Consider the following 16,719-nt stretch of genomic DNA (forward strand, 5'->3'; position numbering starts at 1 on the left):
AAAGCTATCAGTAATATTACCTTTTTACATTTTCAAGGGTTCCGCGTTATTAAAATTTATTGAAATTATCACAATTTGAGAAAATTTTCAAAGAGTTCTCTCGAGTCTCGATATAATAGGCAAACGATTTTTTATGTATTGAATAACTTTTAATATGCGTAATGGAATCGGAAAACGTATGAATGTAATTTTCGTTCTTTGAATTTAGATTTTCGTTATAACCTCCCGTTACTACGTCTTGTGTAATGTTTAAACGTGAATTTTTAAAATACAATACAATTTTGCAAACGAGAGTCTTAAATTGGGGTCAATTTTTTATCGGATTTTTTTATTGCAACTTGAGTATAGAGAAAAACTATGAATGAGTAGTATACAGCAATATCTGTGTTTTGATCCATGTTTTTTCACTTCTTCCCCAATTACTCTTATTTTTAGGGTTCCGTACCTCAAAAGGAAAAAACGGAACCCTTATACAATCACTTTGTTGTCCGTCTATCCGTCCGTCCGTCCGTCTGTCAAGACCCTTTTTCTCGGGAACGCGTGGAGGTATGAAGCTGAAATTTATATCAATTACTCAAGTCTACTGTCCCTTGACGCTGTGAAAAAATCAAACTTCTAAGCCAACGCAATTAAAAGATACAGCCGTTTATGCCGCAAATTTTCGACACTTGCAAGGGAATCAAAACCTACAGGGTGCTTCCCGTGAACTCAGAATCTTGAAATTTGGTACGAAGCAACGTCTTATAGCATAGATAAAGGAAAAATTACGAAAACCATAAATTTTTAGTTACATCACATAATATTTTTATTTTTAATAATTTTAAACTTGCCACCTATTTCCTCATAAACGTAGAGGTATTAAATTGAAATTCATACCAAATACTCAGGTCTATAATACCTTTAAGCTGTAACAAAATCAAACTTCTATGTCAATGCAATCAAAAGAAACAGCAATTTAAGCTGCATATTTTGAAACTCGCAAGTACTCGCAAGGGAATCAAAACCTAAAGGGTACTTTCAGTCGACCTAGAATCTTGAAATTTGGCATGAAGCAACGTTTTACAGCACACATTAAGGAAAAATTCCGAAAACCTTAAATTTTTAGTTACATTACAAAATATATATTTATATGACTCGATTGTCGTAATGAACGAACTTTGTAAACCTTGCAGGTTTGTACGGATCCCTCGGTGCGCGAGTCCAACTCGCACTTGACCGGTTTTTTTTTTTCTGACAATAATTTCCCTTGGAATTTTATATAAAATGTTGATAAGAATGTATCTAAAGGGATAGTAACCATTGCCTTCATGTCTACAGGTTCATTTTAAAATCACAATCGCCTAATCCTAATACGTATTTCTAATCCATTTATTCGTTAAAGTTATCATTCAACCATGGAGGCACTTTCCATCAACACAACCAATATTAATCTGGCTGAGTATTCAAGCTTGGATTCCAATTACCTAAAAACGCAGGGCCATTCAATTTGGGCCTCTAGGCGTACGCTTGTAGGCATAAACTCACTATGAAGTATGTATGGAAGGTACTTGGGTAGGAGTTGATAGTCCCTGTGCAGTACTGATATTGGATACTGAAGGAAATTAAAATTTCAGAGTGGCTGTTTTGCTGATTATACTGAATCTTTAAGAAGTTCAAGCTGAAACCTTTTAACCTCATGTACAATAACGTCATACAAAAATAAAATTGCTAAATATAAAAAAAATGTAGCTTCCCAGTTAACTTTTACGCAGTTACTTTAATAATTTGGAATAATATATGTTAAAAATACTAATAGTATAAATAAAATCATTTGTCTTGGAGAAAATTTAAATATTATTATATATATTATTAGGGAAGTTTAAAAGTGGCAGCGGTTACAGAGAAACTACGTGGTAACCGGCTGTCATGGTATGGGCATGTTATGCGGAGGAATGAAAATCATGTGGTAAGGAAGGCGTTAAGCATGGATGTGGATGGGTATAGGGGAAGAGGACGACCAAAGAAACGATGGATGGATTGTGTGAAAGACGATATGGCTGTAAAGAGTGTTTCTTGTGAGATGACGGCCGATAGGAAGGTATGGAAGAAGATGACATGTTGCGCCGACCCCAAATAAAATAATTGGGATAAGGGCAGGGGAATGATGATGAGTCGCGACATATATTCTGATTACTATACACCAGATCATAAACATTCGTTCAGAAATTCTTCAGGACTTTCAGGAGTCGAATACAACCACGTTCACGTTCAGTCTCGGCGCGAGCGCTCTGCGTGCGGACGTGTTATTATTATTTCGGAAATTGTGTAACAGTAAAAAAAAAAAAAAAAGTTAAAAAATGGTGCAGTGCAAAAAATGTAAACTGTTTTTGTCATTGGCTAAGGAAGAAGTAATTAAGTGTAAAGGGACTTGTGAATCTGTATATCATAAGAAATGTGTGAGAAGTTTAAAGCAGTTTTTGCAATCAGAGATATGCGATGAGTGTCAGAAATGTAGCTCCAAAGTATACCTGCAGGCGCCTACCATTGATATAGATCCTGAGAAGATTACCGTCGAAAAACTGTTAATAGATATGAACAAGAAGCTGGAGATTATCTATAATCTAGAGAAAAAACTTGACGATCTCACGGATACTGTAGATTTTTATGCCGAACAATACCAGCAAATGCTGGAATTCAAAAAGACTGCAGAAAATAAAATAAAGGCTATAGAACAACGGAATGTATATCTTGAAAAGTGCAATGCGGCTCTAGAAGAAAGGGTAGTTAGCTTGGAGAAGAAAGAAAAAGAAAAAAGCATAGAAATAGCGTGCCTGGAGAAAAATAAAGAAGACGAAAACATACAAGACATAGTCAAGGATGTTGCCGCAAAGTTAAGTTTGAATCCAGAAGATATAGAAAGTGTTGAGAGGATGAGCTCACCAACTACACCAAAATCGGGGGTAGATCGACCTCGCCCGGTTGTGGTGAAGCTGCGGTCGAAACAGGCTCGCGACCAGTGGTTGCAAAAACGAAAATATCGCATCACGAATGGAGACTTATATGGCAACAACAATAACAACAGAATTTACATAAATGAAGACTTAACTAAGGCCACGAGATTGTTATTTTGGGAGACCAGAAACCAATTAAAACACCTATATAAGTACATATGGACACAAAACTCCAACATACTTGTTAAGAAGAGCGAGAACGAAAAGATTATTCGTATTAAATCAGAAAACGACATAAAGCAGCTATGCGACAATAACAAAAATGTCCTTGAACATTTCTAGGAACTTGACGACAACGAAACACTCTGCGCACACTACGTGATTTCCAAAATTATAAAATTCGATACTTTAAACTTGGATACAACCGATATTGAATATAATAGATATGATGATATTAATACTTGGTCTAAACAATTCTCAAATAAATATATTAACATAATACACCTGAACATAAGATCTATGCGAAAACAATTTAACCAATTGCTTGTCTTATTAAGTCATTGTATAGTCAACAGAACAATAAGTGTCATAGTTCTTACAGAAGTGAACATAAAAAGTGAAGAAGTTTCATTGTATAAAATTCCGGGATATATAGTATTTCCTAACACCAGGGAGGCAAGAAGAGGAGGTGGGATACTGGTGTATGTAAGAGAAGACTTGACTTTTACTACAGTAATGCCACAAATAGCACTAAAAGCAACAGAATTGACATATGGAAAACTTACAAATGGGAACAGAACTACACACATAATGGCTATATACCGACCACCAAACAAAAACAAGCTAATATTCATTGCGGAATTGGAAGCCATACTGAAACAAATTCCATTTTCAGAAGAATTATTATTAATCGGAGATGTCAACATTAATATAAGTCAACATACAGACACGAGTCTAAATGCTTATAAAATCATGTTGTGTGAAAGCGGCCTGCAAAGTGCAATACCTACGACCGAGGCGACGCGCGAAGCGATCGTGGACGGCCGGCTGAATTCCTCGAATATTGACCATGTGTGCGTGCGCGCGGGCCGCGGCCGGCCGCTCGATGCGCGCGCGCACTTGCTAACTTGTACCCTATCCGATCACTATATGGTTGGAATTAGCTTGGCAAAAATCGGTGAGGTATCCAACAATAATTTTAAAATACAAACAATTTTAAACGAAAAAATGGTTCGCGCTAGTTTAGAAGCAGTTGATTGGTCAGAATTATTGCAAATTAATTGTCCTAATTTAATGTATGAAAAACTACACAAGATTTTTGATGAAACATACAATACATGTAAAATAGAAATAATAAAAAAGGAAAAGAGAATTACGCAACCTTGGGTAGATAGTGAACTCAAAAAAAAGTTAGAATATAGGGATTTGCTTTTCAGGGCTTGGAAATCTTCACCGAATAACATGAATAATAGATTAATATATACAAGATACAGAAATAAAGTAAATAAATTAATAGACATCGCTAAAAATAGATACAGACAGCTTGAGATAAAGAATTGTAATAAGAATTCTAGAAAAATATGGTCTAATATAAATAAATGGATAGGTAACCCTAAAACTAGTTTAGATAGTGTTATTTTAAAATACTTAGGGCCAACAAATACTGTATATAATATATGTAATAAGTTCTCTCAAACCTTCACTGGAGAAATATTAAAAATTAAGCATAATTGCAATAACAATTTTCTAGATAGGAGCTCATATGTGAAGCCAATTAATATGTCTTTTTATTTTAGAAAGGTAGATGCAAGCACTATAGAAAAATATATAAATAAACTAGATTTTAATAAAGCACCTGGAATAGATAGAATTAGAGTACAGGATATTAAACAAGTCAAAAAACAAATAAGCCCAGTATTAGCGAAATTTATAAACATGTGTGTAGATAAAGGAATGTACCCGGATATTTTAAAGAAATCTATCATACGTCCTATATATAAACAGGGGAGCCACATAGACTATGGCAACTATAGGCCAGTCGCGATATTATCTGTATTAAATAAAATAACAGAAAAAGTAATTGTTAATGAAATAAGTAGTTACTTAGAACAAAATAATATAATATCAGAAGCACAGCACGGGTTCCGGCGTGGACGCAGCACCGCCACCGCGCTCACGCAGTTCACAGACTACGTCAACAACAGTCTCAACGAGGGTAAGTTTGTTGCTGCTCTGTTTATTGATTATAAAAAGGCCTTCGACACTCTGGACCACGAGGTGCTGCTACGAGCAATGGATGAATGTGGCATCAGAGGCCCCGTCAGCAGGTGGTTCAAGTGTTATCTGGAGAATAGGACTATCCGCACCTCGATAGACGGAACCACAGGAGAAGAGGTAAGCGTGAGTCTCGGTGTGCCGACCGGCTCCGTGTACGGCCCCGTTGGCTATATTATGCATGTCAATAGTGTCACTAACGTAATAAAGCATTGTAAGATGTTCATGTACGCGGATGACATGTGTTTAATGTATTCGTCCAATAACACAAGAGATGCACAAATGCATATACAGGAAGATTTTGAAAATATCATTAAATGGGCACATGATAACGGCATAATAATTAATTTCGCTAAGACAAAGGTAATGTACATCAGTTCCCCGTATAGTCACTACAATAAACAAGGTAAGTTAAGTATACCTATCTACGGACATACTTACGAATGTCTGCACCACAACAAAATAGGATGCCAGTGCGTAGCTATAGACGTAGTAGATAAATTCCGGTACCTAGGTTTGACAGTGGATAGTGAACTTAACTGGAAACTTCACGTTAATGAGGTATGCAATAGACTGCAATCAATCCTAAGCAAATTCTTTCATTTGAGTAGCTTTGTGAATAGAAAAGTTTTATATGTAGTATACTATGCACTCGTCGACTCAATAATTAGTTATGGACTAAGTAGTTATGGCCTCACGTTCAAAACGCAATTAGATCGCATTAAACAGTTACAAATAAGAATAATTAAATATTTAGTTAGGAAAAAAGTTAAACTAAAGTGCAAACAAAACTACGACGAATTATTTAAAATATGTGAAATACTACCAGTGCATGCAAAAGTAGATTACCTTATAGCATTAGAACAATATAAGCTAAATATGTACAAAAATCCAATAGCACATAATTATCGCACTAGGCGGGTTGAACAGGGTAAATATGTAATACCATCTGTAAGAAATTATTATGGTAAAAGAACAAGGAAATATATAACTCCTGTAATATTTAATAAACTAGACTTTATAAGAAATATGTCCAAAGAAGTAAGCAAAGTAACTATTAAGAAAAGACTAAAAGAAGTATTAATATTATAAATAAACATAGGAGTAAGAACAGATCTCATTACAATTGTTAACCAAATAGAAATTTCAATAAGAATTAGTTGTAATAAATAATGGTAGATATAAACAGGTTGATGTTCCTAGAATATAAATTTAATTTTTATATTGTAATAGTTATAAGATAAAGTATATATAATGTGATTATTGTTTATATATAAGAATAATAAATGCAACTACACTCATTGTAAACTATAAAAACACAATAAAGAAAAATGTATAATTAAGAGCGCTATTATCGCCAACAAACTGCTTTGCAGTTTGGCGATTTTTTATGTAATTTCCTATTTTCTATTTTTTTTTAATAAATAAATAAAAAAAAAAAAAAACGGGAATTCCTAGCATTCTATGTTCGTTCGTTTCATATCGGAAAGTGACTTATCAAGGTCCGAGTTTCACATGGACGTCGTTAGGAATTCTTCGTTTTTTATTCTTGGCAGTTTGTGTACCTACTGAATCATTTCAGCGTATATTTCTTGCCTGGTCTCAGGAAAATGGAAAATATCGCTATTTGTTGCGGAGGTTTTGCCAAAAATACATTTTTCATTTTAAATGCTTTTACAGTGGTCGTTAGGTTTGTTAAAAAAATATCTCAATATTGCTGAAGCAAACGAGATTCAAAACTCGAAAACTCTTCAAAGCGTTCATTTTTTTTAGTAATTGCTTGATCTTTACAAATGGTACTTGTGACCCAAACATCTAAATTTCGTATTCAGAGCATCTACTCCTAATGCAATTATTATTTAGCCTACTTTCACATCTTTCTAACATCTCAAGACATTCGCAACTCAGGAATAAGGTCTCTGAAGTAACCAGCTGTAATCTTGTTGGACGTAAACCAATTGCGGAGGTATGTCGGTCACGAACGCTTTACGATGCAGCCGTAGGGACAAAGGCAGGCAATTAGAGATGTGTGCTACATACGTTACAGGGGCTAGAAATGTGGACCAATGAAGCGATTCGTCGTGTAGCAGATGACTTAAGTGAGGACCAAAATACTCATGAAATAGGATCACGACAACCAGACTTCAGAGGAAAAGCTGAGATTTATTTAATTATCTAACATATCAGTGCATGAGAAATAAAGAAAACGTTATTGTTATGTTATGCTTCAGTATCGTTATACAAAAATAATACCACTATCATCCCCGTGGGAATTTCCCCAGCATTACCTTTAAGTACTCCGACTAAATTATCAACATTTTCCTGTTAATAAATCAGGACGAATTAATCTAACTTTCCCAATTACCTTCCTTAAAATGAGACAAACATCTTAATTTCTCCGCGAATCCCTTATAGGAAACGATAATAAAAACAAATGACTTCACTAAACCAAAATTAGTATTCGTGGAGTGGAATTCGGTCGTGTACATCAGAATGCAAAGCTCGGACAATTCTGTCCATCCAATTTAGTTATAACAAAACGGTAAGACGTTCATCTTGATGCCTAAGATTAATTAGAATTGTAAATGATCCGACCGTTGGTCCCTCCGATCCTTCAGTTAACTTGGAATCAAAATGTTTATTGTAAACAATCCTTTTGAAGATTAAATCTGTATAGGAACTCAGCAGGAATATTTATAAGAAATATTTAAGGTAGGCGACGACTGTGGCGTAACTAATACTGAATTAAATTGGGGACATGGCTTTATTAATGTACGAGATATTTTATGTCGTTGTATGATTAATGATTGTAATATTAAATGAGTAAACGACATTCTTTGGTTGGACTACAAAATATAAGTAAATACTGACAGCGATAATCAATTAATAAACTTGAGTAACTCTTATAAATTTTTTGCTGAGATGCTTGAGATATTGCGTAACATTTTTGATTTACATTCTAGCGAGTGGCAAAAACAAGTCTGATGGGATTACATGATTCTGCCATGTACCACAGTTTGAAATTGAATCGGCTCAGAACATATTCGAAAAGAAAGTCTTTGGAAAGACTTAAGTTTCCAATATCAAATTCAATAAAAATCAATTGTAATAAAGTCAGTGTTACTGTTCTCTGATAAGACTGATAAAACGCAGCTGTTCGCTACGTAATAATTGATTGGCACCCTAACCAAAAGTAAAGGCCTTCGACTTAATGCTTTACCGGCGGGAAAATTATCTTGGAATTTTTGCAGAAAAGCTTCGGGAATCTGTTTATTGTTTTTGAGTTTGGCTCCCAGCAATGTTTTGGGATCAGCGATTCGAGAAATTACTTTCACTTTCAGCAAAAACTTTTAAAATGTTGATTCTATTTAAAATTGTTGAACAGCGTTTGAAATGGAGGCAGATCAAAAATGATACCAGCCTTTTGGAAGTTACGAATTAATTTGGATTATTCAATTATTCTGTGTAACAATTTGTACTGTTGTGACTTTCTTAATTCTTTACAAATCTACTCTCCATTATTGGCTACAAGAGGATTTTCATACTGGGTCTGTTTCATCGCAAAATGTTTGTGACTAAAGGACATCATAAAAAAAAAACAAAATTCACCATTCTAATCCAAACTTAAAGTGATACACTAAATAATTTGGAACTGTTACCACATGTAAACTATTTGCAGCAGTCATTGAGTGAAATTCCGATATTCGTGCAGCATGCACACAAATCTGATAATAGCGTCTAGCGCAAGTTTGCGTAGAACTCGAGACACTGTTCAATATTTACTCACATACTTGGCGGAGCGTGCTATGTGACGTCATCGGTAATCGTTGTTTGATGTAAAGTTGAGCTTTTGTTGCATTTATATTTTGATTTTCTGTTGATAGGATATAATTTGAATAGAAAGCTTTTTTAATCTTAGTTTTGCACTTCGGCTTCAGAATAGTGAATGTGATATATTTCTATTATTTCTACAATAGATATTGTAGCATAGTCATAAAAGAAAAATTGTTCCTTCACAAAAAAAGTTACTTAAAAATAGCTTAATAGTATTGTGAATTATGCCAATCAAACAATTATTGCGTCCAAGAAACACGGTGACGTTACCCACACATAAAAACCTCACGACAGTTTCAAGTGAAAAAAACGACAACCCTATAATTGCCAGTGTTGCCATGCAAAACACTGTACGTAAAATGACGCCATTCTTAAACTCCGTCGTCGCAAACTGAAATAATAACACTCCAAGACTCACAATAATTGTTCAAGAGTCCAAGAATACAATTTTGAAGTCTATGATTGAGAATATGGAATGATGTGAAGTGAACATGTGTCGTGGGTAAACGGTGTGCAATTTACTACTAATAAAAGGTTCTCGAAGTGGAATTGTTTATTGAATGTTTGATAGTTTTCAACGTAGGAAATTGTTTGGGAAATTATAAGGCTGGGTTTACCCAGTTTTGTAGCTTGTGAATTTCATTCTTCTTTGTTTTAATATTATAGAAGCAGATATCTTTATAGAAGTCTTTTAAAAATCTTTAGTTTTAAAAAGGACTGCGCAGTCCAAAACTTATGAATGGTTTTTTTTAATAAATGTTTTCGGACAAATCTTTAAAATTTTCAAGACAACTTCTGTGGTGAAAAGGAGATTAATACAATTCCAAGTATAAATAGAAAAGACTTAGCAAATAATAAGGGCAGTGCTTCTATAAATGAGGGTTTATTGGAAAATGACTAGGTAGAGTCATGCAATATTCAATACAAAGCAAGCCCTTCTAGTATTAACTTCAAAATCGATAACTTCTGCTATTTGAAGACTTATGCCTGTACTATGTACTCTAATCGTAGCAATGTTGGTATTGCTGAAGCGAGATGGCTCTATAAACTTTGCATAGCGGCGTCTCACATTCTCAGCGACTAAAGTTTTACTGTAACCACTTATGAGCTCATAGTAAGTGAGCAGGTTGTAACTAGCATTGTATTACGTCGACTGTTTATAGAGTTTCATAAAACCAGGTCATTTCATACTTGATGTGGTAATAGACTGTCATTTACTTTATTACGAGTTAGAAAGGCTGCTTGGGATTTATTTTTAGTTGGTTTGTTATGCCTTGGTGATAGGTAAAGAAGGTTTTATGTAACAAATTGTGTAATTATTTATTTTTACGCCTTTATTGGGAAAGGTTAACAAAATTTGGAATACAAATAAAAAATACGGAAAAAAAAAAACAGAATATAACTGAGACCCACGAGATAAAAATAAGCTTAAATAAACTGGCAGACTGATTCCCGTTTGTATCCTAACGGACACCATTATATTTGACACCTTTCCTGAAAAGGAATGGACCACTTTTGAGAAAACTCAGTGTTTACATAAACATTTAGGTAGACAATGTGGATGTATTGTTTCTCTTTACAGTATTAGCGCTAACCTATAGTTAAACAAAAGCTGTGAACATGTCACTAGCTGTCTCATTACGTTCAGTTTCTGTACAACAAGCTGGCAACACTAATTTGTACGTTCGGTTCACATAGATGCAGGGTTGCCAGTAAACTGAAACTTATTAATGTATTAAAAATTGACCAGGTCTATTACCTCCAATAGATATATTGTGTAGTTTAAATTGAGGTGATTTATTGTGTAAGTGAGACACAATATTATTATCATCATGAGCCATAACAACTACTTCCAGATTTGCTAGAGACGTGGTACTAAGCACATATTTATTTTTACACCACCTTTAACTTGGGTGTCGCAGATAATGCCATCACTACGCTAACGGGTAAGTCTTTAATTATATCTACAGACCGATTAGAACTTTTAGCAATATCTTTAGTAAGCTCCAACAACTATTGCCCGAACCGAAAATAGGGGATCTAGACACACTTTGACAATAAGTTGAAAGACATTCATTACTTACCCCTCCATTAACGACACAGTTCGTAAAAATGTCGGCAATAGTTGTCACTAACGACAACTATAGCTGCTGACGCAAGCGCTAAGTTATTGTTATAAACAACCTCGTGAACATGTCACTGGCTGTCTCATTACAGTTCTGTTTCTACAACAGGTTGGCGCCACTAATTTGTGGCTTAGAATGTTTCATAGGGCTGTAAATTGTGATATGGGCTGGGTTTATGAGGGTTTGTTTGTTGATACCAAGTGTTATAATAATGTCTGTTATGGGATAATCAATGTATTGTAGGATCAATTCCTAAATTTAGAACTGAAAATAATTGATATTCATGTCAGGATTTTCAGAGATTTATCAAATTTCTGACAATATCGTTGACTAAAAAAATATTTTTTTAAAGCATTTTAAAATGTACCTACCTACCTAATTGTTCATTAGTTTGAAATTTCATTTTGACTTTGATAAATAGTTTGATTAATAAAATTTTATTTGTATTTTCATTGGTGTTATTCCTTTACTTTAACTTAGGCCAACCCTAAACATCTGTCAATACGGAAACAGCGGGCTATTGTTTTAAATTTTAACACGTTCTAAAATAAACCTTTGTTACTTTGTGCCCTTAGATTTACTAGCTTAAACATATCGTTAGCCCTAGGCGGGCAAAGGGATATAACATTTTTGCACGTACATGCAAAAATTGATATAACTTTTCTAAAAAAGGGAATGTTAAAAGCGTTTAAAATTCAATGTTTTATGTGTATATGTGTAATAATGTATTTTAAATTTAAATTCAAAAGACGAACGGTCAGACAAAATAGGGTTCTGTTTTTATCCTTTGTTTCATCTTTATAAAATCTTACATAACCTTTCATACTTTGCTACAAGTAAGCATGCCTATGTTTCGAAATAATTTGAACATTTCTAACCAGTTAGGACGAAGTAATTCATAGGCAAGTTGACATTAAGCCTATAAATTGCCACCGATTTTATTCATACTCATAACTTTATCGTAATTTATTTATGTTATATTGAACTAAATTACTTTAAAGGAAATATAAAATGGCTGTAGGGCTTAGATGACGTATTAACTATTTAAACAACGTAATTTTATATTACTTGTCCACTCAACATATAATTAATAGGTTAGGATAATAAAAACCGGTCAAGTACAAGTCACCCATCAAATTTGTGTCCGAAGAATCATTGATTAAATTTTTCATTTTCTAAACTGTTGAAGTAAAGAAAATTGATAGCTAATAAACGATTTACATATTAATTTACTTTTTACTTGCTCTATTACAGTATTCGAATTATAATCGTTGTCAGAAAACAAAAGACTGCTGCAATCGAGAATAAAGAATACATTTCAATATTACAAATATAGCAAAGTTCTACGAAACTAGGCCACTTTTATAGAAAACTAGTGAATAAAATAGCACACAATAAGAGCAGTCAGACATTCTGACGTCTTCGTATAAAACTGGGAAGTAAATGCCATCATATTTAATATTTGAATGTCCAGAAGTTTACTGGCAAGACATTTGAATTATATTTATTTACCTAGTGGGAAAGCGTAGGTCTTGGCAGACACATTTCACTTTGCAGTTCGTTGAAATTCATGCTGGAGGCTGTTATTAGAAATTCATTGATTATAAATTTATTTTGCAATAAGTATATTATTTATTGAACTTTATGTAACGTTTGCTAGTAAATTGATTTTTTATAGATAATACACGTTTTTTAAACTAGAAAAAAAGTGTGAAACCGAAAGTTTTGATTGATTTTTTTTTATTTTTTTGAATTTGCTTCGTTTTTTTTCGGATAAAATGAGAAAATGATATTTAAATTCCTGCATTGTCCTAGAAATATACTCATCGCAATATTTAAACAAATAAAATCTTATTACGAAAACATTTTGTTTCCAAGATTGTAACTAAATCCACAATCGTGGGTGCAGCCCCTGTACAACGGCCTCTTAATACAAAACTATTGCCAGTGTGTAAGCGAAACAGCGCTCTACCATGCGCCTACTGCCGTTTCACTTCCACAACACCAGTCTATCTTTGACATCCCACAGTAAAAGCGCAGTTCTAATAAACTACAAGTTGTTTTGACATGCAAATGAATATGTGAGGTTTATTATTGTGAGTGCAAACTTGCCTTTAATGGTAACGGATTAAGGCCCATACGTTGTGGTATAACGTCACCGCACCGCAAGCCTAGATATTGAATGCAGATAGCATTATTGATGGGATTAGATTGAATCTTAGAAGCCGGGGAACTAGGTGTAGGTATGTTCATTATCTAGGAGAACAGGTAATTGGTTAGGCTAGTGCAGTCTTTACAATGAAGAATGCTGCTTGGTGATAGGAATTTTGTTTCTACATCCGTTGTGATTTCATATTGCTTTTGCACAATCATTACCGTCTATTAGTAATGCAAATATTAAGATTTTGTGTTGTTCTAGAGTTATGATACAAACGCCCTATTGATGCCTAACATGCATGGATGCCATTGTTTCTTATTTGTCTATTCAAAAAAGAGAACAATGTTTTCAGCATTTATAAAAACGAAGAAGAATATGAAATCTGTTTTTCCAATATTCGGTAACTACGCTCTATTTTCTTTTTAAATAAACATATCCGCACTATTTAAGACAAAAATCAACGTCATAATACTTTCCGAAGACCAAGCAAACATAATTATAAATTTCAATTCATATTCTGGGAAAGGCTAGCCTCGCACCTCATATCACTTGCTTTTCTAAATGAGTCATTTCAAATGAGTTTGTATAGGTAAATATTACGAGTATCGCCCACAATACGCCTCCGTCGAATCGTGATCGTCTCATCGCCGGTCAGTCGTTGTCCATTCAGCTTCACTTGCAAATGTTTCTGCGGTTGTTCTAGTTAGAATTGCTATAGACAAATTCTCATTACTGTTACTGTATCAATATTTTATTGTGCATTTGGAATCATTTTATTGTTTAATACATTTATTTACTTAGTACGTATATTATTTTGTTGTATATAAAGGGAAGCTGCGTTGTTTAAAGTATTTTATGATTTTTATAAAATAATTCTTTCGAATTTGTTATTTTTATCGTGTGTCTGGACTTGTCATTTGCTACAATAGTATACATAGATTACTAGCTGTAGCACGTAAGCTCTTCCACTGCTAATCGAAAATGATCCTACGGGAACATAAAATCTTGTGTTAATCCATCATCTGGTTACAAACTATCAGTGTTCCAAATTTCATCTTAATCCATTTTGTCATTTTTGCGTTAAAAATTAAAAACGTCCATCCATACTAACAAATTTTCTTTATAATATTATAAATTGAATCACATCATTTAAAAAAGTATTTACATCATTGCTGCCTGTAACAGAGTAAGCGATTGCTTATTTTGACATTTGTTTTGTAACGTAATACTCAACCGATTCTGTATATTTTGCTTAACATTTAAGTATAAAATTGTAAATGACTTCAGAAATCCAAACCAAGACATTAGTATCGTGTGATATTTTATTAATATCTTTTAAAACGAGCTCTATAAGATAATATTCATTCGATTCATTGTCCTAGGGTCAGAAGGAACGTAAAACGCTATCTCGATGTCAGTATTGGGTTCACAGTGATCTTACAACTTAATCTCCTTGTTAAAGTAAGTGTAAGTTATAAGAAAATGGCGGGAATAAAGAAATCTTAATATCATAAAACTTACATATCCTTCTGGCTGTGCCTGTACTATAAGTTCGTAAAGAGGCACATTTACCACTGTGAGAGAAAGACCGTTCATTACATTATACTAGTATTCTACAACTTACACACAACGCCATCTAGTCTCAAACTAAGCAAAGGTTGTATAATGGCTACTAGGCCACTAGTTAACATACTTATATATTTTTAAACACATACACAATATAGATAAATTACACCCAGACGCAGAACAAATGATCGTCCTCATCACACAATCATTTGTTCTGGGTGGGAATCGAACCTGCGACCTTTGGTATAGCAGTTCAGGCCAGTAACCACTAGACCAACAGACCAGTCAAATAAAAGCGTTTCCCTTTTACAACAGAATCAGTTCTGCCTTCAAAGTTTCTGGTAGCACTTTGATGGCCTTTTACAGGGTATGGCATTTATTCTCTCAAATGTCTAATGCTAATTTGGTTGCGAACGTGATGTTTAAACGTGTCTTTAGTTCGATTTTTAGGTCAGACAAGAAGTTACAAAGTACAGATGTCTTTAAGTATGGTGACGCTGTACGGTACGGTAACCAAAGTGAAAGGTAAAGTATAAAAAAATTAAATATATATATTATGTCAAGTCAAAAACCTTAGAAGTGGAAGTTCAAAAGACACTATCCTCGTTATTAAGCGTATGCTTAGTTTTATTTATTTATGTATGTCAAGATGGACATGAAAGTTTTATCGTTGTACGTTTTATAACTAGAAACTGGATCCCCAATCATTTGTCCAATAAACAGAAACTTTGATGAGCCAAAAGCAAATCCGGAGATATATATATATATATATATCTAAGATCAAGTGGTGTTTCTTAAAGTCTTGAATCTTCTTTACCAACATTTACTCACTTCAAATTTAAAATACATGTGGGGATGAAAGGGCAAGGTGTCAAGCTGGTAAACTGAGTGAGAGCAGGATAGTGTGAAAGAGAAGGGAAAATGGGAGTAATGGCGGAAGACGATAAGAAAGAAGACGCATGAACGATTGCAGAACTGTTGTATAATCAATTTACGAAAATAAAAGGAGCTAAAACACTATTAAGACGTTTGATTTCCCACATACATATATATTGTCTTCTCACTTGCTTCACGTACTCTATAGTAATGTTTAATAACAAATGCAAATCCCAAATGTTTTTATTCTTGGACCACATTGTGAGCTCCATTACACACGCCCACGCGAAACGCGCTCGAACAGCAAAATGTCTCACTTAACGAAACAGGACACCTTCAGTCTTTATCGATCCATTTTTGTTTTTATTTAGAGTAAGTCAAGACCATCCCATTGTGGAGACTTTAAGCTTTGATTTAAACCTAGATTAAGGTAAGAAAAAGTGAATTGATTTTGAAGTTGCAGTTTTAACTTTGGTGTGTTTGTTATTAAATGATGTAACGGTTTACTCACGCGTATTTATCGGGGTAGCCCGACTAGTTTCGGACCCAACCGGAGTCCTTAATCATGAGCAGACGCGGCTGAATCGCGACTCGAACTGTTTGTTCTGTTTGGATTTTTCTTAGGGTTTATTATCAAAAGGGTATATATAAATGGAACCCTATTACTAAAAACTGGTGCGAGCTAGACTGTCACTCAATCGACTTTTTTATCGCCAGCCTATTTGAAAAGAACCTTCGTTTTCGAGAGTCGGATTAATACACACAAATCACTTTTTACAGATGAACTCTAAAGCCAAAATTTTGATTTAGTAATGGTATGCAAAAAGAAAAAAAAATTAGGAGCTTTTTCGTACTTTGCTTTTTTTTGTTCTTCCTAATCACATGATATATTAATTGAAACAAAAATATTGATATTTTATCAATAACAGAATATGCAAAATATGGTAATAGAGAA

The 16,719-nt window shown here is 33.8% G+C and overlaps 1 protein-coding gene across 1 annotated transcript; it reads left to right on the forward strand.

The window, feature by feature from the left end:
* Positions 1-2,336: 2,336 nt before the first annotated feature.
* On the forward strand, positions 2,337-3,272 carry LOC113502698. The gene has a single exon (XM_026884350.1). The coding sequence runs from the start codon at positions 2,337-2,339 to the stop codon at positions 3,270-3,272; it is 936 nt and encodes a 311-aa protein (XP_026740151.1).
* Positions 3,273-16,719: the final 13,447 nt, after the last annotated feature.

Source organism: Trichoplusia ni, chromosome 17 (assembly GCF_003590095.1).
Source record: "Trichoplusia ni isolate ovarian cell line Hi5 chromosome 17, tn1, whole genome shotgun sequence".
In the NCBI taxonomy this organism is placed as follows: Eukaryota; Metazoa; Arthropoda; class Insecta; order Lepidoptera; family Noctuidae; genus Trichoplusia; species Trichoplusia ni.